A 23,648-nucleotide genomic window follows, 5' to 3' on the forward strand; every position below is an offset into this window, starting at 1 on the left:
CTAGGTGCGTAGGCATGTGCTTGGTGCGTAGCTTATCCCCCCAAACACAATTATGCATAGTCATCGTTTTTGTACGTGCGCAATATATCATTTTCGTCTTTCGATCACTTCGCTCATCTTAGCCATTCAAGGGGTTCGTTATTCGGTATGAAAGTAGGAGGAGTTAACAAACCCAACCCAATTCGGATGTCTTGACTCATTCTACGTACCTCTGGAAGGAAGGAAGGAAGGAAGGAAGGAAGGAAGGAAGGAAGGAAGGAAGGAAGGAAGGAAGGAAGGAAGGAAGGAAGGAAGGAAGGAAGGAAGGAAGGAAGGAAGGAAGGAAGGAACGTGGCTGCAAATAATTATTCACTCTGCTATCGACCATCGAATGTGGCTTATAATTAGTGGGCTGGTAGGCACCCACAGCAGCGAAAAAATCTTGACACGAATAATTTCTTGTCTGTACTCCTCTCATTCACCCTGAAATACATTGCTTCCTCCAGAAAGAAAGGCGTGCATACAGAAATGATTTCAAATTCCACGCTACTAGACGTCAGCTGAGCTAATAGCGGTAATCATAGTAAAAAGCTTGCGCGAATTCAGAGGAAACAATGACCTGTAACATTACACATTGATTCTACATTCGATACGCATGCCTCCCAAATGAGACTAGCTTCAGCCCAACTGAGACCAGTTGGCCCCTTTCAGCTTCCCCGTTGGCAACATTGCCTTCCAACTGGGCAGGTTAGCCCAAATGGGACCAGTTGTCCCATTTCAGCTTCTCAACTGGGGCCAGTCGCCTCCAAGTGGGACCGGTTGCCCTCTTTCAGCTTCCCAACTGGGACCAGTCACCTCCCAACTGGGACCAATTGCATCCCAGCTCGGGCCAGCTAGTTCCCCACTGGGACCAGTTAGTTCCCCACTGGGAACAGTTAGTTCCCAACTGGGACCAGTTGATCCCGTTTGAACCAGCTGAAAGAGTTTCACTAGTATTACAAGGTAAACACTAAAACACGAAGACAAAACACAAAGCAGCTGCGTCGGCGGATTGCCTCGAAAGCGCGTCATCCCTATTTCATATTTGCCGCGCTTTCAAGGCGCTTTTTCAAAGAAAGTGCTACGAGTTGTGCCGCGCCTCCGCCAGATGGCGCCACGGGTCCCGCGACCGAGAGAAGACGCAGTGAAACATCCCCCTCGCGAGGGGCACGATCAAATGCAGAGCATTTCCGGGGGCGCACGACGTTAAGTAGTTTGCGTTACATTAATGTTGTTGCACTTGTGGCAACTGCTGACGAGAGAGCGCTCGTCAGCGGTAATTTGAATGAGTCAACTATATAAGGCGCGTTCGTAGCGTCCCGTTCTGTGTCGGCTTTGTGGCGCAGTGGGTAGAGCACCATGTATATTGCGTTCCGCCCGCAGGGTCGAGGGATCGAAACCAGGCGCCGGATGGTATTTTTTTTTATATAGTAGGGAGGGGTGCGGTGCGGACTACCGACGTCAACGCGGGTGACATCGCGAGTTACTTAAATGCTCTGCATTTAAAAACCGTGATTTTTGTGCGTTTCACGTAAAGTATGTAACAATCAAACGGAATATAGGTAGAGGCACCAAGGCAACCGCATGTGGTTTTCATAAACAAGTCTCGGGTCCGCCGTCTTAGTTTAAGGGCCGGGCAAAAACATACGTGGCTTATGTGTTACAGCTGCAGCTAAAACGTGGGATATGTGTTGCAGCTGTTGTACGATTGCTTGTTTGAGCTTACGCTGAAATTGCTATTATTAACATTGGGGAAAAAAAGCAGCGTTTAATGAACAAAAAATTTTGTGTTCACGGTTTTTTTTTAGTGTTATTTGTGCATCTGTACTTAAACTTACAATTTGAGACCCTGATTTCCAACTATGCGCGCCTACGCGCACCTGCCAACGCACGCTTGTTCTTCGCCGCGCCCCTACGCGGAGAATGTCTTGTCATAGCCCTCCGTCCTTGACATCCCACGTACTGCTCACACTATCTTCGAAGGTTTCTCTTTCTAGTTTTTCTTCTAAATTCTGCCGTGTGCGAGCAGAGTGTGACTTTTTCCCGCTGTGCTTTTTTTCTTCTCGGAAGCTTATTGCAACACTGCCGATCTCCGACTCCGAGCGACGCGCGCCAGAGTGTGCCACAGCAGGCGCCGCCAAGGATTCCGTCAACCTGTGATCGTCCTCGTCGCACGTGGAGTGATTTGTTTACATTCCGTCTCTTCGTAGTGGAGGGTCTGCCTTGTGCGCTGCGTCCGAGCGGTACTCGTGCGTTCAAGTTTTGAGAGTGCAGTAACTTGACAAGTGTGACGTTGCGTCAAGTGTCATTCAGCTGTTCTATGACCCGGGCGTGCCTCGAGCAGCGCTGGAAAGTCTGACGTACTACGATGTGCTGCAAACAAATTGACTACCCTGGCCTTGGCAGTCGTTCTTATCGTACAACGCATGGCGCGCTGGGCATCTTGTGCGCGAGAAGGGCTCTGTTTTAACCGTTGTTGACCTCGCCAAGGGCTTGGGTATCTTGGGCAAGTAGACAAGGCCCACGGCAGGTAAGTTTCGGTGGTCTGTGTTTTGTTTTGTTTTCATTGCGTTCTTGATTTCGAAAGATCGCGTGCGCGATACGGCGGGCTGGTTTCGTTTAACGCGATCGGAAGGTGTCCGTGACAGCGCGTCAACAAAGACTCCCGTCATTGAAAAATCCGTCCGTCCGTCAGATTCGAACACGTCATACAACGTGTGCCCACTGGGGGAAATTTGCGTATGGTTTTTTAGACAGTAGCCCCTGAGAAAATTATTACTTGCTAGATAACAATAATTCTCACTCTGGAGTTTCGACCATATTTTTCTTCTGTATTAAAACGAGAATTAACTTGGCTCGCGCAGATAGGACTTGTTCTTCATCGGTCGGTTACATATATCTGCGCCTTCACTCCTGTGTTTATGAGTAACTGCGCGAGTATTTGCGCCACTCTTCAGTTTGATAAAAGTGTAGGTCCTTCTGTTCTTCTCGATTCAGTTTGCAGGACATCTACATAGAAAGAGATCAGTCTACTTTATGTAGCTTTCAATTGGAGTAGTTAATGCATGTTACTTTATTGTATAAACAGCACAACAGTGTCTCTCCATTTGGTCCTTCTCACTTGTTGTTACGCTACAATCTCAGTTCTGTGGTCCTATATTTACTCAGATCACACATAGAAAAGACTAAAATACCGCTGTAACCGGTATTTTAATATTACCTCAATGGTATTTAAACCTGCAAGATCTGAAAGGCTTCTGACGCTGTCATAGCACCTTTGGTTTTTTGAAAGGCTTGCGCTGGGTTTTTCTCACTGCAACAGTTACAGAAAACACCTCTGGCCGTCTCCCCTAATGTGAAACCTGGGGAGGGGCAAAGCATGCAGTGTAATAGGGTAATCTTGGCGCCTTGGCGTTTTTCCGACGGAGTTGAAACCGTTCAGGGTGGAGGTATACAGCTTAGCTGTAAAAGTCTCGTGTATTTGAAGTACAAAGCGTTTTAGCGCAAGGTGTAAACGAGTCTCCCGGTGTTTTTTAAGTACGTGTTACGTTCTAGTGCGAGGCGTAAGCGAGTGTCCCGGTGTTTTAGTACCGTGACTACATGAGACAGCAATTACGATGGTGACGACATGAGACGCCGACAGCCTGAGCTCTTAAGGGGCCTCGCCCCTAAAAATGTACCGTTTGTTGTGAAGATAGCGCACTACAATGCTTTCAGAACATGTTGCACCAACTATCCCAACACCAAGCATTACTTCAGACCCTTTTGGCGGATGCTGTAGCCGTTTGTCATGAAACGTATTGTGATTGGGTCTTCATTGCCTTTTGCCTCGTGATCGTCTTTTCGTTCCCTTTCTCACGAAAAGTATCGATGCGTGCTGCAGCCTGCAGCGTCCCACGGATGGAGGCCCTGATCTGCTTTGTGGTGGCCACCTTTGTGTTCCTGCTGCTCTTCGACCACTACTGCCACGAGGTGAGCCAGCAGGAGCGCTCCTCCTCTTCCACCAGCGCACCTGATGATGACACGGCGACCTCCTCGTCCTGCAAGAGTCGCTACTACTCGACCAGTCTGTTCGCCATCCTCGGCCTGTCGCGAGAGGAGGTGCACGACTTTGCGGCCTTCCGCGACCGCTTCAGCACTTTCTCCGAGGTCAGCACAGCCATGCGGCGGGCAGGTGAGGACAAGAACAAGAATATTTAACTCGGGCACTTATGTGCAGGGTCGTGTTAAGGCCTATTCACACTTGCGACGAAAGCGACGGGAATCCCGTTGCTTTGTCGCGCAACGATCGTTTTTGCTGAATGGTTGGGACGAATTTTCGTCACCGCGCGACAAAGCGACAGTCTTCCCGTCGCTTTCGTTGCAAGTGTGAACGGGCCTTTTATGTAAAATGCAATATAACACTCTTCCCCACAGACTCGTATATCTGCTTTTACCATGGGTTATGAACTGAATACATATTTCCTTCCGTCCAAATTTTCTGATTGCTTCAAGGGGCCGAGTTTTTTACGATGAAAGCCTTAAAGGAGCAAGGAAGACAAAATACAAGTTGGGTTTATTAGAAAGACTGCTTAGTCCCGATAACAACGATATCAATATTATCGCAATCTTCGAACAAATAACGGAGATATTAAAGAAGACATGTGAAGCAGTCGCGACCCCCTAGCCAATTTCCCGCAACTTTTCTATGACGTCACGGAACCTTGTTTGTGCGATTGGCGGCCGCCTAACTGACCTGTCACGACGACACATGACAGGACGTCTGTAATGGGGCCTCTAGTTCTATTTGACTGCATCGCTTGAATTCTAACGTGCAGTTAACGCACTGAAAATTATGTTTTATTGTTGGCCCGTATGACGTCATTCTTTCTCATAACACGTCACTGTGGCGCAAAATTTGAAAGTTTTAAATACTTCTTGCTTTTTTTCGTTAAACAAACATCTTTTGTGGCTGTAATGAAGCTGAGTGAGGTGCTGAATCCTAGTTCTTTCAAATTAAATGAAGTTGTATTTTCCCTTCATGGCTCCTTTAAGTGTCCCATTGTGCGAAACGCCAGCTTTGCTTGTGTCATTGTCCGGTGCAGAAAATGGCCACCATTATATAATATAAATGGCGTACCTAAATTGAGTAAGTAAAAAACACCATTGAGTTTGTGTGTGGATTGAACCCGGGTCTCTTTGAGTACAAGCCAAGTGGTTACCGTCGTGCTAACTCAGCAGGTTGCCAGTGGTCGAACAAGAGTTGGCCTTGTCCTGGTGGCACTGGCGTGGTATTGTGTGATGGGTTAAGCGTGACAGGGTGGAACAGTTGCACACAAGACACAGAAATTGGTGATTCTAGGGAAGCTGGGGCATGAAGTGCCTGCCAACAGTGTGCCCGTTGAAGTACCTACTTTTGTGACAAAAAAGAATGGAGAAATGAAAGTGAACAAGCAGAGGCAAACACAATGTAGAAGAAAACAATGTCTTTTGTAGGTATTGCGAGGGGAAGCCGTAATGTTCTCGTATTCAAAGCGTGTGGGCAGAGTTAAGCGCCGTGAGGCATTTTCTCCTTATTCAAACCAGGAGGTCTCCTGTGCAAGTTTGTTTCGTAATCGGCGAAGCGTGTTTTCTACCTCTGAATGCCGCCCCTATTGTTCCTTTTTCCAACTTGGGGAATGCGGGTCCCTAACGGCATGCCAGCTTTGTATTTCTTTTTTTTTTTTTAAGCGGGGTCAGTTGAGCTATTATTTGCCTCCGATTCTTCAATATAAACACGTTCCCTGAACCAGTTATTAGGAATTTAATCGGGAAACTGTCGGTCACTAATTATCTGGAACTTCATCATTCACTTGCAAATTAACATCTGCCCGGCTCTAAAAATATACTTGCAAACATGGCATTTGTGCTGCCATTGTAGTTGCCGTTTAAAACTTAACAGTGGGTAAAACAAATCGTCCTGTTATTATAACAGTAAATTTGTTCACTTAAACTCACCCGTGTGCACTCAAGGTAACTTTTACATGTCGGATATCAAAATGGTGCAGCTAATAAAGTTCATTTTCTGGCAGGCACATGATTGAGGAGGTTGTTTGTTACGAATAAATGCTTGAGCCCCAGTTATCAGTAAGGTCGGTCGCTTCGTAGTGCGTGCAGTAGGTGTGGCATGGTGTCAGACGAGAGGTCTATTCTGTAATGGAGGTACACGCTGATAAAGCCGCTAGAGAACCGTCAACGGCCTTAATTTAGATCAAAACCCATGAGCACTTCTGCCTAAAAAAAATAAAATCTGGGTCAACACTTCTAAAATTGGGTGCTATAGTGCCTGGAAGATGCAGGCATCAAGCAAAGCCAAATGAATTTGTGCATTCTCTGAAAATGATGTTGAAGTTTCTCAGGGTCTTGGTCAATGCACAAGGCATCAGTCCTGATTTTTAACAACGGTTGAGACCCTCACAATACTGCGAATACACTGAAATAAGGTAGAAGTCGTGCAGCTCCCAGCATCCCTCTGGTGACATTTGTTAGGCCTTTTTTTTGTCTGCTTCAACAGGGAAAACTGGCTCTTTGCGGTGCGAGTGTATGCATTGGTTCTATTGTTCTATGCTGCGAAAGTTGTAAAACTCGGCGAAAAAAAAAAAAAAAAAGCACTGCCGCCAGTGAGGTTTGAACTCACGACCCCTGGTTTACGAGACCAGTGCTCTACCACTGAGCTATAGCGGCACGGATGCTCTAGGCTCGCCTGCGTCATCCAAGTTTTCCCACCACTGAGAGAAGGCTTTGTTTATTTGTATATACTAATCAAGTTAATGTTTAACATGTTACTGGTTTAGGGAAGTTAGCAACAGTGTGTTTCAATAAACTCATGACATCTCGCACTTTTTTATGTTGAACTGTCTAGCATTAGGCTATGCATGTGCACTTTGGGCACACATGCCATTCTGGGGTGTTTTCTTGTTGTAACAGCAAAATTAATCAATGACAATGTTGTCTTGGCTTCTTGCAGCAAGTAAGAAACTGTTTTTTTTTTTTGCAACAAAAAAAGAAAAATACATAATTTCCTGGTTGAATCTGCACACGCCAATGCAGAATGGGTAGGGGTTCTATCCTAAAGTGACCTAATCCAGTACTTTTATCAAAATCAGTTGAGAAAAAATAGTAATAAAATGTAAAATGTGAGGTTTCTAGGAGATGGTGTTGTCGCACAGGAAGTTAAGTGGAAGTATCCCAGGTGCAAATAATATTTCTTCTAGCTGGAATATTGAACCAGAAATTTCTTCTAGCTAGCTAGTAACTCATTCTATTTTATTTTTTTCATAGTGCCCCTAAAGGCCCTCAATGGAAGGTATTGCATAAGGGTGGGGGGGGGGGCATATACACATATGCTGACAGCAGTATTAGAAAAATAGAAAATTCTTTGGTAGAACTCATTTTTTGCTAGAAACAAAATTGCTAGCTAGAAGTTTTTCTAACTAGAAATGTTTTTAGCCAGAAATATTTCAAGCTAGAAATCGGCAGAATTTCCAGATAGAAATTCAGTTTCTAGCTCATTTCTAGCTGGATTGAGATTTCATTCAGGCTGGCAGTTATTGTTACTTCCAGCTAGCATTTGTCAGTCCAGCTGGAAGGAAAAAAACCCTGCAAGCTGGAGAGAATAGCCTCTAGCTTGACTTAGACTTTTTCTAGTTAGAAGCTGTCGATTCCAGTCGGAAATGAAGCTGGAAATTACTATTTCTAGCTAGAAATGCTTCCCATTTTCTCAAGGGATCGAAAGCAGGGCTACTTGTTAAGACGCTGCACAGGTGGGTCTATAAGACACTGTGTAGTCACTCTGCAAGTGGAGACACTGTAAAGCTAAATTACTTGCAATGAAAGAAGGAGCAGAGAACTGGTAATAATAATAGCAGTGCCTTTTGTTTTAATCCGTCTTTGCTTGTTGTTGGTGTCAGGCTTTTGCATTTGCGCCTTCACATCGTTAGACTTTTTTGTTGTGCCATCTGGGAGAAATAATATGGCAAGAAGGATGAGCACACGAAGTGTGTGATACGTGATAAAAGTTTTTATATTTGCAAAAAAATTCCACTTGTGAATCACAGGAAGGACTGCTCTTGCTCTTCTTATCACCCTGTCTAATCTGAGTTTGTGCGGATAGGGTCGCTCCATTAGTCCTTAACAAGATAATCGCAAGCTGGCAGGGAGATTCTTTCCCCACCAAACAATCAACTCCTGCATGGCTTCATGGAGAGACAACTGCTGCTTTTGTCCGTTTTCGTTATGATTTTCCTTCTTTATTTGTTTCAATTCTAGTATATATTCGTTGTTCGTCTTAATAAAATTCAGGAGGCAGTTCAGCGCAGTGTTTGTGTTTTCTTCCTGTGTATCATTTTTAGCGCTGGTTTTCTAAGTAGTATCATGCACCAAAGTGCTCGCGTTAGTTTACTTGTTCAGTTTGACACAACTGCTGACGTGGCACCCACAAATGAAAAATGCCAACACTGCATCTGGATGTGACGTTATGCATACGTCTGTTATATGTACCGTATAGGTCGGAATATAGCTCAAGATTTTTAACTAAAAAGTTGAAAGTCACCCCTTGACCTATATACCTGTCATTGGCTTAATGTTTTTCCCATTTCTCGGCCGCAAGGTAAGGGGGTCGACCTATATTATGGGTCGACCTTTACTTTGACTTATACAGTACATTATACATATGAGGCATACATTATGCATATAGTACATATCTGTTATATGTACAATATCTATAGTAGGTATATGTATAACATATGTGTAACATAAATTACACATATGCAGACCTGTTAGATTTATATCATGTCTGTTACATATGTTCATATAACCATTGCCTCCTGTATTTTTTCAATGCAAAATGCATCGCCCCTGATTGGCCAACCAAGCCCTTTCCTGCTCCTTCTGCCACCCTCCCCCGATTGCTAATCTTCCCAATACTTGTCACGTGATCAGTTGATCTTCGGGTGACACCTGGTGGAAAGCAGCAGTGTAGGCATAACATGCTGTGCCACGGCTTTTGGTTTGCTATTGCTGGCCAGATGCTGCTACTTTGGCGGCCTCGAGCACCGGTTGCCTTTGCAACCAGGCACAAGCCGCTCTCAAATTCCAAACATTCAGTGGAGTGCGGTTACTTTTGTGGCCCCATTTTACAGCACGTGGTCGAAAAAGGTGTCTCCATCACTTCCATTCTGAAGCGAGTGGTGCGTTTGGCTTAAAACAAATACAGGAGGCGAGGGTGAAACATACGCACACATTTTGCATGTATAGGTTTGTTGCACGTATAACATGCGCATAATCTATACATTATACGTATACGGATTTCTTCGACATATAACGCGTAATGTGTACATATTGTAGCGTGTGCGCGCTATGTTGCAGTGCGGACGGACATGTAGGCCTGCCAGGCATCCACGTAATTGTGGGCATCAACTTCGTGTATGCAACTTATATATGTTTTGTATGTATGCTATATATGTAATGCATATGCATTTTATTTTGTATTAAAATGCATATGTTATTAGAATTAAATGTTAATATATTACTGTTACATTAGATTAATATATAATGTATACCACGTGCAAGAGCTGGACTGGTGAACATCAACTTCTCATATGCAGTGAAACCTCGTTACATGAGACACTTAAGGGACTCAAGAACATCTCTTGTAAAAAAGGTCTCGTAACCAAAAATTCTAAAAACAGTGTGCAGTCGAACATGACCACTTTGTATCAAAGTGGTATCAGTATCAGTATCAAAGCATATTCACACAGGTCGACAAGAAGATTCTCACTGTGGCTAAAAAAGTCATGCATAGTAGTTTTAGGGACTGCAGATTACGTTAGTTTCTTTCCCAACTTTTGTAGGCAAAGCACTTCATTTTGCAAGCGCTCCTGTTCTCACAATACCGTTAAAGTGCACTTAGACAATTGTCAGCCTTAACTGCTGACACTTTCTGTCCTGCAATACCTAGCGTCACTAAATAAGCTACGGTTAAGAGTACCGCCACTTCGTGCACCCGGAAGCGTCTGGGGGCCATTTTGTTTTTGGCTTGCAGTGTTGCCATCTCTCCCAACGAAACCGCCGCCGGTTTTGACAGGCAGTGTGTGACCGATCGCTCTAGCGTCCACGCAGTAGAGAGAGAGAGAGAGAAGGCACCCGGAAACAAAATGGCTGCGCCCATATGTAAACAAATATCACGTGGTGCCGACCGACTAACGAAAATCCTGGCGGCACATAACAATGAGAGAAAAGAGTGCCAACACTCTAAAAGCCGCTAGTGACGCTAGCACTACCCTTGTCATCTTGCTCCTCTGGTTCATCTTCTAGGGCACCATTTACTTGCGTGAGGATCACATGATCTCTAGGCTTCTCGAACACACCAGGTCCACATCTGCAGACACAAACTCACCAAAATCAAAAGTTTCTGGAGCCCCTGTGGTCTCTTGTTGGGTGCAGGCCCAAGCTTCATATTGAGGGCAGTTTTCCACAAGGTCTTTTATATAAGGCCCTTCTTTCATCGTGTCTCTTCTAAATACTGAAGAATTTACTCTAGGGGCCCAAAAAAGTGGCCCTTAGTAGCAGAGTGTCTCTTGTTACCATGTCTCTTGTGTGCAATGTTGCTAACATGGTGAACATAGGAAAACTAACCAAACCATTTTCAAATGTCTCTTATAACCAAGTGTCTCTTGTAGCAGTGTCTCTCATGACAAGATTCTACTGTATAACGTATATGCAATATTCATGTATACAGCACACGTACAACATATAGCACACATTGTACACACACTGCAACGCATGTGCGTAACCTTGTGCATCGCGCAGGCCTGCCGGACATCCACGTGATCGTGGGCATCGACTTCTCAGCGAGCAACGAATGGCAGGGCCGGCGCAGCTTTCGCGGGGAGAGCCTGCACGCCCTCAAGTCGGGCTCCCACAACCCCTACCAGCGGGCCCTGGCCTCCCTGGGCTCGGCCCTGGGGCCCCTGCTGCACGGCAACCCCGTGCCGGCCTATGGCTTCGGCGACGCCCTCACCAAGGACGGGGGCCTCTTCCCCCTCATCGAGTCCGGGGCCCCCTGCCTCGACTTCAACGACCTCATGTGCGCCTACACCCATACCGCCCACAAGGTCCGTTTGTGAAATGATTGAGTGCTTCTACGTAAACTCAGATTCAAATACGGGGGGCTTAACGCACCAGAGCTACCATATTTACACACCATATTTACCATATTCGACAATCCATTGTTGGGGGGTCGACTTAGAAACTTTGTGCCACTTGTAACGGCAAGAGAACTGGGAAATCAGGGGTGCTACGAGCTGGGGAAAGCGTAACAGCCTCGTTTCTATGGTCAAAGCGCAGCGTATTAATTTACCGTTGCATACATTCTAGCGTCCATAAAGCTGATGCCGACCTTGAAAGCAGGGTGTCGAACCGGTATTTTTTCGGGTTCGGTTCGGGTTCGGGTTCACTCCTTTCGGGTTCGGTTCGGGTTCAGTTCCGGCGCACCATTCTGTTCCGGTTTGAACCGGTTCGAACCGGTTCAAACGGGTTCGAACGGGTTCGGAGAAAAAAAAAGCAAGCGTGTTTTTTTCTGTTCATTTTTTGTGCTAGTGTTTTGTTTCCTTGTCAGGTTTCCTTGTCAAAAACGAAGCCATAATGTAGGTTTTTTTGTGCAAGTGTTTTGTTTTGGCCAAAAATAAGTAACCCTGCAACACTTTTTTCAACTTTGCTCGAAATCTTGAATGCTTGCAGAAAGTAGTCAACCAACACATCCAGTACTTAGATCAGGGAGTCGGAAAGTCCCTCAGACAAAAAGTACTGTTCTGTCCCCGTCAGATAACTTACAAACGTGCTTGAAATACTTTTCTTTCTTCCCCAGTCTTGGCGTTCTTCTACCGCTGGAATGACGTCATTACAGCGATGTAGCGGCTATTTGCCGGCTTTCCTTAAGTTGCGACATTAAAATGAAACCACAACAGCGAAGCAGAAACGGAAGGCGTATCTGCTGGGAAGAGCAAATCCCGCACTGCTCCTCTGTGCTGGCAATAGCTATAACTTTTGCAGTGTTTCCAGATGCGAAGATAAGAGTGAGAGCGTTGATCTAAAGTGTTGAAGAGTTCCTTTAACTGTAAAATGTACTGCAAAATGTTTTCTATAGTAGGTCTACTATTACAACATTAACTGAAGCGAAATGAAAAATTCGCTCGGACACATAAGACTGCGTATTTGTATGAATTTGAAAGCCCTGCTTTTTATGGCCGCAAGTTTATTTTTATTGATTTAGTTTCTTTCATTTTTATAATTTAATTTAATTTATTCTTGGATCATAACGCTGCAGTTTTATACCCCGCAGTTGTTTTCTTGAGGAAGAAAATGACGGACGATTACGACACTCGCTAATGCGAAATTTGAGTGCAGCGCGAACTGTAGTCTTCTCGGCGACGGCGCATAGATGCTGTGCCTCAGGAAGTGGTCGCGTCATCAGCTAATGCACGACGGCGCGCGGCATACTCTGTCGTTGTCTCGTAAGGGGTCGCCACTGGGAAGCACGTCTCGCACGGTCACGGAATTACGCCCTCCCCCTTACACTTTCGTCATACTTGCAACCTCCGTTTTCCTGCCAGCTCTATCTTCGGTGGCGTCTTCGTTCTCTCGGTTACAACGAGTCCAACGTTGAGGGACTACGCGAAACCACAGGAGCGGGTGCTTAAGGGCTGCGCTCTAACGCATGGCTCTACGTAGCCGCTGTGCAGCCATGTGATCCACTTCCTTCGCCGACAAGTGACGGGCCGCACATCGTCTCCAAATAATGCGTTCTCGCCACAGTCTTCTGGAAGGCAAACAGGTAGCCTCCTGACCAGTGGGCAGCACACTGGTGCCTCTGACGCCTCCCCCTCAATGCATCTTCGCCAGAATCTTCTGGTAATGGGCAGCCTCCCTGCAGACTGCCTATCGCCCCGTCCTACTAAGCAGACGACCCGTCCGTCCGCAATCGTTTTAACACGTACCATTCTTTGCCCACAGCAAGGACCGTGTAACCCCCTTCATTTCCACAAAAATACCGATTTCGCGGGAGTTCCACCTGTAATCGCTATAATAGCGTAAATGGAGATAACTGGTCGCACAAAATTTCTGAAAAACTAAAAAATAAAAAAAGTAATAACCGAAACTGGCAAACTGTGTGACACCCTGCATTTACACAATAATGACGATTATTGGAAATTTCTACCTGTAATCGTTATATAGGGTAAATGGAGATAATTAGTCGAACAAAATTTATAAATGTAAAAAATAAAAAAATGTAAAATAATTGCGGAAACTGGCGAACCGTGTAACACACTGCATTTCCACAATAAGGCAGATTTCGCGAGTTACAAATGTAATCGTTATAATGGCGCAAATAGAAATAATTGGTCGAACAAAATTTTGAAAAACTATAAAATAAGAAAAATATTAAGCAATTAAGGAAAATGGGAAACCGTATAACTGCCTGCATTTCCACAATAATGGATATTTCGCGAATATTATATTTGTAATTATAGCAGCGTCAATTGAGATAATTGGTCGGACAGGATTTATAAAAACCAAAAAATTGGCTGTAGAAACTCACACTGAGGACAAGCGGCATAGGAATGCTACGCATTAGTAGATAATTGTTTGAATTTCTGCAGAAATGTTTTAGTACCCTGGAGTGTCGCCATGGTACAGTATTTTGCGTCTCCGCCGCCTCCCCCCTCCGCCCGGGCGTCTCGTGGCGGGCCGCCCCTCGTCACGAAATCACGCATCCTCGCAGGAATCGCCTGCCTGGCAGGCAGCCAGGCAGGCAGGTAGTTTACTGGCGAGCGAGAAGTCTTTTTGGCGCGCAGGAGAGCCTGAGCGCCCAACATCTTTTTTGGTTCCACCAAATGTCTAGGCACGCACGCGCGCATGCACCCCTGTTTTCGCACAATGAGGCAAATAATTTTGCCTTTAAATAAATTGATTGGTCTGCTACGCTTTTCATGCACCCCTTGTTTCAACGGCGCTTTAGCTTTAACACGAAATCATTAGCACTGCTAGAAGTCGAAAACAGTCCCGCGTCGGCGTCAACCTCCGACTGTCAAGCGTGGCTGGTGGCGTTTAAAGCGATTTCCTTCTGCTCATCTTTCATATGCTAACGTACCAGTTAGAAAGAAAGAACGGCTTTAATGACTCATTGGACGCCGTGTACAGGATGGCATTAGATAGGGAACCACCGGAGACAGGAACTTGCTACATGGCACTTCAGCGACAGGTGAGAGCGGTTGGGCTCTACGAAAGATAATAGCCAAGTGAAGTCACAAGCAGCAGTAAATATCCCTCGTAGAGAGAGGAAAAATGAACTTTAAATAAATCGAGGAAAAGTTTCAGAGAGGCGTCCTCATTCGAGGGGTAGAGTCGACAGTCGTTTCCATCAAGAGAAACTGATCTTCCAGGCCGGAGCTGGCCAAGGCTTTCTCCCAAATCTTTATGGAAACGTGTAGGTTGTATGGATCTAGGGTGGACTTGTCGCAGCCGCCTACTGTGTGTATGAGGTTCCCAGGCTCCCCACGGAAGCGACGAAAGGGAGAGAATTGTGTCCTGTTAAAGAGGTGAAGACTGGTGATGTGTGGGAAGGTGTTAATCCGCAGTGCACGAAATAATCTTTCCTGGTTATTCGCTAGCGATTTGTGCGGGAAGGAATACGTTCTACGGGAGAGCCTATAGTGCTAATTAATTTCCTGGTATGTATACAGGATGCATGCGCTCGGGCTCGGCTTCATCAGCGCTGGCTAAGCGGGTCAAATGTCCAGCCACGAGGTTGGTGATCTTGTCTGCCGGCGATGCCAGTATGAGCTGGTGCCCATACAATCCTGGCTGGTCTCGTTGGTGGTCTCTGCTTGTTCATTCGAAGTGTTGTAACATGCAATAGACTGTTGGCAAAGTTGCGCCACGCCTGATAAGAGTCTGTTATTTGACTTTTGGCGGCCCTTTGGCTAAGCGCACGTGCTATCGCCTCTTCCTCAGCTTGGAAGGGGCTGTGTTCGGGGGTTGAGATGCTACACCTGCGGAAGGCTGCAGAACGGTAGCACGAAGAAAGAGAAGGTATCGGAGTATGCTATCGGGCGTCTTTCGCATCAAACCAGTTGATCGTTCCATTTTTTTTTCTTTCAGTTTAGTTGCTTCTTAGTCTTACCTCCTATATGTACACATTTTGAGAACCTTTTGGTGAATATAAGACATGCATTAGGCAATTAGTTTTTAACTTCATTGCGAGATGTAAATCTTACGCGAGAAATGACATAAGAGCGTAATACGTGCATAAAAAAGGCCTTTTATAGCATTCAGGTGGTCGACACATAACTTTCCGGCTATTTTGTGCGTAACTAAATTTCCTGATTGGGCGAGAAAGAGAACGCTGCAAAATTTGCAAATGCCAAGGACCCCAAATCTATCATGTTTGGTCCAACCCTCTAATCCGCCTAACTGACCCGCTAATTCCTCTAATCCATATTAATCAACACCGCAGTCCCACTAATTCACATTAGTTCATTCACTCATCTCACTAAACCACCCTAGTCTACCCGCTAATCCGCGTTAATCGACTTAAATCCATGCATGGAAATGCTATCGCATTTACTGTAAAAGTGAAAATGAGAAGGCCCCAATTTTTTTTTTTCAATTCTCATGTTCTCGTAGGGCAGTAACCAAAGAACACAACGGCACTGTACAAAAAAAGTGATGGTGACGTAGAGAACTGTGAGTGTTTGTGTCTCAGTGCTGTTTTTATAGAAGTGCCCACTCAAACTAAAATAAGTGGAAGATACGGATTTATTGTTGATGGTGTCCCTGAAGGCCTTCACAAGCGGACACGGATGCATTCGAATTAACAACATGAAAACTTCACACGATTTTAAACACACTGCACATAGAAACCATAAAGAATACCCCATGATATGTTGCCACGGAATATGCGTCCTAACTTAAGTTATTGTAAATGCAAAAAGATAATTTGGGGAGATGAGCAATACCTAAAGCAAACTAATAGTGTATACGGACTTTACATTAAATTTAGGGTAATAATAAGATGAGAACCTTATGGGCCTTGGGAATTGCAGACTATGCAAAATATTGCGTGGTGCCGTCTGGCGAATGGTAAAAGTATCTTCGGATGCAAGGTAGGGTACCGGGATGGAAAACTAGAAATCACAGTTTTGAGGCCCCGGAACCGGTTCGGAACGGTTCCTTCAATTCGTTCCGGTTCGGGTTCAGTTCCAAAATGGCGGAAAAAATACGGTTCCGGTTCAGTTCCGGTTCCGGGCAAAAATTCGGGTTCGGTTCCGGTTTTGGGTTCGGTTCCGGTTCCGGTTCGACACCCTGCTTGAAAGTTGGCGTTCCCAATCTGTGCCCTTTGTCCACTGCACCTAGAGTGGCTAACCTTCCACCAGCGTGTTTGGAAGTGTACTGAGCATGATATTATTGTGCCTACGTCAGCACTGTGCATTGATTTAAAAGATTCGGTAATACTCGCTTTGTTTATTAGAGACGAGCAAAATGCTTCTTGAATGCGAGTAATGTACTCATGAATCAAAGGAAATCGCGAGCGGCCGGTTCTGTCAGCTGCCGTGTTGTTTGTTTTGATATCGCGTAGAGATGCATCGCTGAGGAGCGAGCTGGATCTTTTGAGCCGCTCTTTTTGAAGAGCGAGTGAGCCGTGGCTCAGTAAAAGTGAGCGGCGGTTCTTTTGGAGAGAGGGAGCCCCTTCTCGCCCGCTCGGTGATCCGTGTCGAACGGGGCGAGCCACAGCAGAGCCAACCATGGAGGAAGAAGAGCCGACTAAGCCGAGGGGCCGGGTCAAATGAGCCGGCACTTTGGTGCGAGTTTCACGCCATCTATTATCAGTGCGAGAAAGCAGCTGCCCTGCCGGGCCAGGTGGGTTTAATTTTCCTAATTCCTCCAGCGCCTCCTGTCGTGGGAGCAGACAGTCCGAGTCAGGGGAGCCGGCTCTTTTGAGCCGTTCTTCGGATCTTCTGACCCGCTGTTTTCGAGAGCCGCTCTTCTTGGAGCTGGATCTTCTGAGCCGCTCTTTGAGACTGTGGCAGTGGCGGCGGTAAATGACAGATCGGGAGGCCGCAATTGCAGCAGTCAACGAACTGCATTTGCGTTTTTAAAGTAATAAGAAAATAAAGTCCTGTGACCTATATGATTCACCACAGCTGCATTTGTGCGCTCAGTTCCTGTGCGTTCCTGACTCAGTGCGGTCCGAGTCAGGAACGAGCCGGATCCTCTGAGCCGCTCAGTGCAGCGGGGCTTCTCGGCTGCCGGCGGTTCTTTGGCAGAGCAACTCCCTCAAAGAACCGCCACTCAACGGCTGCTCGCTCGATCAGAGAACCGTTTTGAACCAGGTGGCTCTGGACGAATCGTGTCCGCATGTTCTGGTAGAGTTAGCAGAGTTCTGGTAGTGTGCTGCTTTCGCGTCATCTATTGTTGGTGCCAGGAAGCAGACCCGTCTTGCTTCAAATAAACTGAGCAAAGGGTTGTTCATAAACCATAACATACATTTCATGTTTTAGGATTACATTCTTGTATCGTGTTTTCCAGAATAATTTTTTCTTGCGTCACCGCTCACTAGTAGAGAGTGTGTTTGTGAGCTAATAAAGTTGTGTCGCTAACATGGCAAACATAGGAAAATCAACCAAACTGTCTTCATTCAAATGTCTCTTATAACCGAGTGTCTCTTGTAACAGTGTCTCTTGTAACGAGGTTCTACTGTATCTTAAAGGAGCCGCGAAGCAAAATACAAGTTTCTTCCATTTAATTAAAAGGATGCTTTGCCCCAATGGCAAGAATGCCAATTTTGTTGCAACCTTCGAAGAAATAACGGAGATGTTCAGGAAAACATATCAACCTGGCAACTCCGCAGCCACTTTTTGGTGATTTCTCTATGGGGTCTTAGAATCTCATTCGTGCCATTGGCATGGCCCAGCCTCAGCCACTGCCAAGAAACATGACTGTGGAGCTTGTAGTGGGGTCTCCGGTTCGAATTAATTGTATCAGTTGAATGATAGCATGCAATTAACACAGTGACAACTGTTTTTAGAGCTGGCCCATAATAGATCACTACTGCCAATATGGTGTCATTGCAACACAAAATTTGAAAGTTTTTTAGTATTTCTTGTGTTTTTTCAGTTAAAGAAATGTCTTTCGTGGCTAGAATGGAGCTGTGTCAGTTACCAAGGGCTAGTTCTTTAAAAGTGAGCAAAGTTGTATTTTGGCTTTATGGCCCCGTTAAAGGCACTCCTTATTCTGTTAGTATGTGTCACACTGTACACTGTAGATTAGGAATGCACCATGCTGGCTTGGTGACGTTGCCCGAAGACTAGTGCATGTTTGTCTGGGTTCCGTAACCCTCTTTCTGGGATTGACCAATCAGAAGCGAGCATTGTGACAACCTGAGACCTGACGTGTGGTCTCATGCAAACTGGCCATCCCCTCAATTGAGGCATGCATTGTCAAAGTGTGCGCTACATGTGTGGTTTGGTACAGGAGGTGATTGAGTGAGGCTTCGCGACTGTCGCCGCCGCTTGGAGTACTATCCAAAGAATGCTTTGTGTTGGACAGCTCGCTAAGTTGGGGTCTCCCATCGCTAATCACCAATTTGTTCTTTGTACTACAAAAATCTTTCCCCCAAGCACTGCCATCGTGTAACATGCCCTTGGGAGGCGTCAAAACAAAAAGGGGGGGGAGGCTGTGGTATATCTACAATAGGGTCGTAGCCAGGAATTTTCTTCAAAGGGGGTTATGGATCATGGGAAAGGAAAGGTTTTGTCAAAAGGAACACTAGCACTCATTTATACACTGCCTGGAAAAAATTCCTAGGGGCGTTCAAACCCCATAACCCTCCACCCCCCCTTGGCTACGTTCCTGACCTATGTCATGTATTCAAAAACAAGACAGGATGTTTTCATACACAGCATAAAAGAACGCAGATGATAAAAATGTGTTTTTTCAAGGGGTACTAAAATTTTTGAGGGGGTAGAATTGTATGGCAGTGTAATCGGCAAGGGCAACGTAGCATTTTAATAGCGTGTAATGGTATACTAGCGGCATGGTATAATACATAGCACATAGCGGCATGGTATAATAGCACATGTAAAGGTTAATTGCTGTCCTGGGTTGTTTTGCAGTGCAAGGTCGCGTGGGCGTTTCTGTTCGCCATACCGAAATCATTACCTGCAGTAAACATCCCATTCTGTATGTTAACAACAGCAAATCAAGCACCTCGAATCAAGCACTACTTCTTTTGTTTAACAAAAATTAGTTCAAAAATGTTTGCCCTTGCGTTTTGCCACACATCTCAACGTAAACTCCTCCTTAAAGCTTGTTTGAACGATCTCTGTTTCATTCAAACTTAGCCTGGCCTTAGCCCTTTTGGCCCTGGCGTCCTATGTTTAGGATATGAACCAAGAGACTTCTAGCAATTTGAGAACAAAACCAAAACAGCTGGTTTTCTGGGAAGTAGTTCTTCAAGGATGCCTCTTTCGATAGACATCGCCATTGTTCGCTTTTTGCTACAGCTGAACATTAGAAGAGGAAGGCATTGCAGTGAAGGTCAAACTGGCGTCATGGTGACCCCAGGGACCGAAATTTAAGTTTGATGACATGGGTGTAAATCTAAAAATGCTTCCACTACCAGACTTATTTTTTGTCTGTGGGCTTGCTGCTTTCCAAAATTGAGGAAAACGCGGGGAAAAAATTCTCTGCTGTAAATTAATATTCTAATTTCCTGATGACCAAATTTGGTGTCAAGCTTGTAAGTTGCTAATTATTTGCATCACAAGCTCAATCTTTGGTTTTTAAGCTTATAGGGTCCAATTACTAACAAAAACACACAGAAAAAAGTTTTACGATGGAAAGAAAAAATTCAAGGCTGAAAGGGTTAAGCTCAATAGCCTGGCTGACAATCAATCAACTGACGGTAGCCTGGCCTTGTGCTCAGCCTATTGTCAGTTTTGGCAGCATTTTAGCCTCTGTGCTCTTCTTGACTTTCGGCGCATCATTCCAGGCACTAATTATAGACCCTTTGCAGCTCACCCATGGAAATACTATACAGTTGAAGGGGAGAAACGGACCAACATATTGTTTAGTACCCCTTTACCAAAGAGGTGGTGGTTGCCAGGCATGCTGAGCTGGTAGATGACTGTGGTTGCAAGAAGCTTGCACTGTTGTAACCCATGCACACTTCAAGGAGGTTCAGTAAAGCTTGGTGTGGCTAAAAAATAACAATCTGCAGAGACACGGCTCAGGCATTGCAGTCAAGCTTTTGCAAGTTTAGGTCCGCTGCTGGAGCGCGGCAGCGGTGTGTGTGTCCTTACAAACACTGTATAAATTAATCTAAGTTGATGATGTGTTGGCCATTTCTTGAGTTTGAAGAGGGCCGAGGGAGTTTGAAAGGGACGCTCATCTCGTTTGGTAACTTCAGCAATGACGGCTTGTTCGCAGGCCAGAATAGAGTGGATTGGGAGCGCATTTTATGTGTGTGAATCATGTGGGAACAAACGGAGAGACTATAGAAAGCAATGAAAATATTTTGAAGGTTATGATAGTGTGAAACACCACGTCGCAAGCGAGTGTGGTGTCAAAATGGTAGTTTGCGAGGAACTCAAGGCCGAACTCCTCCTAGGCTTTGTAAGTGAACAGGAAGCCCTGCACTGAACAGCGGAGTTAGACGGTTACGCGAGTCAAACTTCGTTGTGTCGGCTGTGAATGCATGTTTGCTGGGTTATGTTAATTATATTCCCTTAACTATTACAGGTGCAGCTGTCGGGCCCGACGAGCTTTGCCCCCGTGGTGGAGAAGGCCCAGGAGATTGCCATCTGCAGCAGGGAGTTCCACGTGCTGCTTCTGCTGACGGACGGGCAGCTGAGCCCCGCAGGGGAGGCCGCCTCCAGGAAGGCCATCGTGGCCGCCTCGCAGGTAGCTTCACTACCTTCTCACTCGTCTACCTCTCGTGCGTTGTTGCCCAAGGAGTCTGGCTGTAGAGAGAAGCCGTATATAATTACAGCTGTGCTCCAGTTTTCACTTTTTATGGCTTCGTTGCCGTCTTAGTGAATCGTCCGCCGTGTTAGGGCGTGTTACAATCCTAACAAAGCCGGCAAAAAGCACCGAAGTTGACAACATCACCATCAGCCTATCTACACCCACTGCAGGGCAGAGGCCTCTCCATTAATCTCCAGTTATCCCGGTCCTGTGCGAAATGTAAGCAATTTATCCCCGCAAACTTCGACAATGCAAGTCAACAATGATGCAGGATAAGTTGCTGTCTAAACACCAGCGCCACCTCTATGCATACTGATGTACCAGCAAAACATTTTCTGCGGTTTACTTTTTGTGTGCCTGTTCTTGTTCACTTTTTTAAATTGCCTAGTACTTGTAATTGTCTAAGAGATGGCAAGATTACTAGAGAAATTTGGTTTTAGACTGTATAGGGAAAGTAGAATACCTAGTATTTGACTTGTTGTTTCATTCATGAGAGCACGCGTTATGCATTTATGAGTCATGGGCCTTGCTCGCACAACCTAGCCACCAATTTTTTTGCTCCATCTTCGAACCGCTGACAAAACTGTCAAGATGAAGCCAGACTTAAGGTAATCTGCCCTATGGAAACACTTGCCACTAATTCATCTTCATGATAGCAGTGAAAAAGGTACATTGAAAATTACATTAACCCCCACATTACATTCCCCACTACTTCTCCCCGCTGTTACATTCTCCCCATTACATTCTCCCCACTGAGAAAATCCTCTGTGCATTTAAAGGGACACTGCAACACTTACCATCGACTACTCGGAATGTATTTTGGGGTTAAGTCTATTGTCCCAGCAATCTCCTCCCGCAAGAATTATGAAAATCCGTTCACTATCACCGAAACTACGCGCGATGAAAAATCGCGCATAAATGTTCCCTCTCAACTCAACCGCGGACAATGCGACGAAAGCTGCGCGCTCTCTCCCGGAGAGGGGGGTGGCGCGCAGCGTTCTGTTCGGCGGCCTTCGATATGTCGCAGGCGGGGGAGTTTCGTCCTTTTCCCCGCAACGTGGACGGGTCTATTTCCGGTCTGGCGCCACAAAAAAGCAGGCATGGTGGCCTGCTCACAAGCAAGCGCTCAGGCTGGTAGGGCGTTTTTGGAGCAATAAACGTTTGTTGTCGAGTGGGCTCGTTGAAACTGGAATATTTAGTTCGTCACTCAAACTCCGCATGCACTCAAAACAAAAGAAACACCAAAAGCATGCGGACAGGTTCAGACATAGAAGAGGTTCATACACAGCGCTGACGACGGCTGATTGTCACAGGAAATGCCAGAATTTAGCCGCAAAGTTGACCAGCGACAGCCAATAGGACAGCCAGAACAGCCATGGCCCGATTGATGTCGCAGAGGCCATGCCAGGGGTGAATAATGAGGAGAATTGAAGAGAGAGCGGTTGGTTTTTCCGCGTCTTTCACGGCGATTTGCGCGCTTACCGCTTCACGTGCACGGGTAATATTTGGCTCGGGTGTTTCTGGAAGTCTAATCTAAACGTCGCACAGGTTTACTTGCACTGCACGAAGAGTGTTGCAGGGTCCCTTTAAGTTCGAGGCCTATCCACATGATAGAACAAGTTCACGGGCTGATCGGTTATGTGATGCGTAGTCCAAGTCTGGTTCGTCCCAGTGTACCGCAAAATGGCCGACTGTCTGAAATTTCGAACAGGAAAGTTCGAACACAGGTACCATCTGGCTGCAACAACATGCTGAAATGTACGGAGTTGCACGAAACATTTTATCCGGGCAAGAACAGCTGCATTCATGCCTGGGGCGCTCACGCAACCGCCGGCATCATTCGCATGAACGTCACACGATGAGTGGCGACGACGAGGCGAGCTAGGCTGAGCCCGTCGTCACTCACCACCGCTTGCTGGAATGGAACTCTTCATGTACACAGAGTTCCAGATTCCTGAAAAAACATGATAATGGTGGCTAGCATTGCACTAGTTAGAACCATACGAGTTGCTGGTTAAAGTGGGGTAAAAGCAGTGTTGCAATGGTAAGCCTAACCCCACCCACTGGGGGGTGATAAGCAGGCTCCTTCGAGTGCTTCGAAACAGCCGTGGTACGCACGCCGCTCTCTATTGGCGCAAGTGGACCAGACCCTGCTCACATGACGTGGGTGTGTTGCCAGACCACAATGCTTGATGTTGTGGTCCACCGCCGAAACTGAAATGTTGGTCCAGTGTCGAACTGTGGCCCAGAAGAGCAATTTGGCCTGCTTTGTGGGTTGGCTCTACATGGTTCGAAGGCGTCTTCCTGTGGTGCTTAGTATCAAAGACGTCTTTTGTGCTGCATCTTATTTTCGTCTGTTTCTCCGCCTTGGTTTCTTTGTCATTTGACGGGAACTACTTTGGCAGTCACACAAGCGACACTCCGCGCCCGGACTTTCCCAAAAGAGAGTTCTGTGCAGCTGGCAAACACCTGTTCTACTCGCATGCTGCTGTTACGTTCATCTGCCACGCGATATGACGTCAGTACTGCCCGCGCAGCGGTATAACTCTAGTTCCGTCACTGGGAACAGGCTGATGTAGCGCTGTGTA

The 23,648-nt window shown here is 46.0% G+C and overlaps 1 protein-coding gene and 1 non-coding gene across 2 annotated transcripts in view; one reads left to right on the forward strand and one right to left on the reverse strand.

Annotated features, from left to right (window-relative positions):
• The first annotated feature begins 2,004 nt into the window (after nucleotides 1-2,004).
• Nucleotides 2,005-23,648, forward strand: part of LOC144146842 (uncharacterized) — a 32,748-nt gene continuing 11,104 nt past the window's right edge. The window contains exons 1-4 of the mRNA XM_077678780.1: nucleotides 2,005-2,548; nucleotides 3,902-4,192; nucleotides 10,846-11,150; nucleotides 20,836-20,997. Of these exons, the coding sequence (XP_077534906.1) occupies nucleotides 3,919-4,192; nucleotides 10,846-11,150; nucleotides 20,836-20,997 (741 nt within the window). The 5' untranslated portion in view covers nucleotides 2,005-2,548; nucleotides 3,902-3,918. The remainder of the gene's footprint in view (nucleotides 2,549-3,901; nucleotides 4,193-10,845; nucleotides 11,151-20,835; nucleotides 20,998-23,648) is intronic.
• Trnat-cgu (transfer RNA threonine (anticodon CGU)) lies at nucleotides 6,649-6,720 on the reverse strand. The gene has a single exon. It is a non-coding gene; the product is annotated as a tRNA-Thr (tRNA).

Source organism: Haemaphysalis longicornis, unplaced genomic scaffold, assembly GCF_048455015.1.
Source record: "Haemaphysalis longicornis isolate Haplotype H1 unplaced genomic scaffold, Haemaphysalis longicornis Haplotype H1 scaffold_7, whole genome shotgun sequence".
In the NCBI taxonomy this organism is placed as follows: domain Eukaryota; kingdom Metazoa; phylum Arthropoda; class Arachnida; order Ixodida; family Ixodidae; genus Haemaphysalis; species Haemaphysalis longicornis.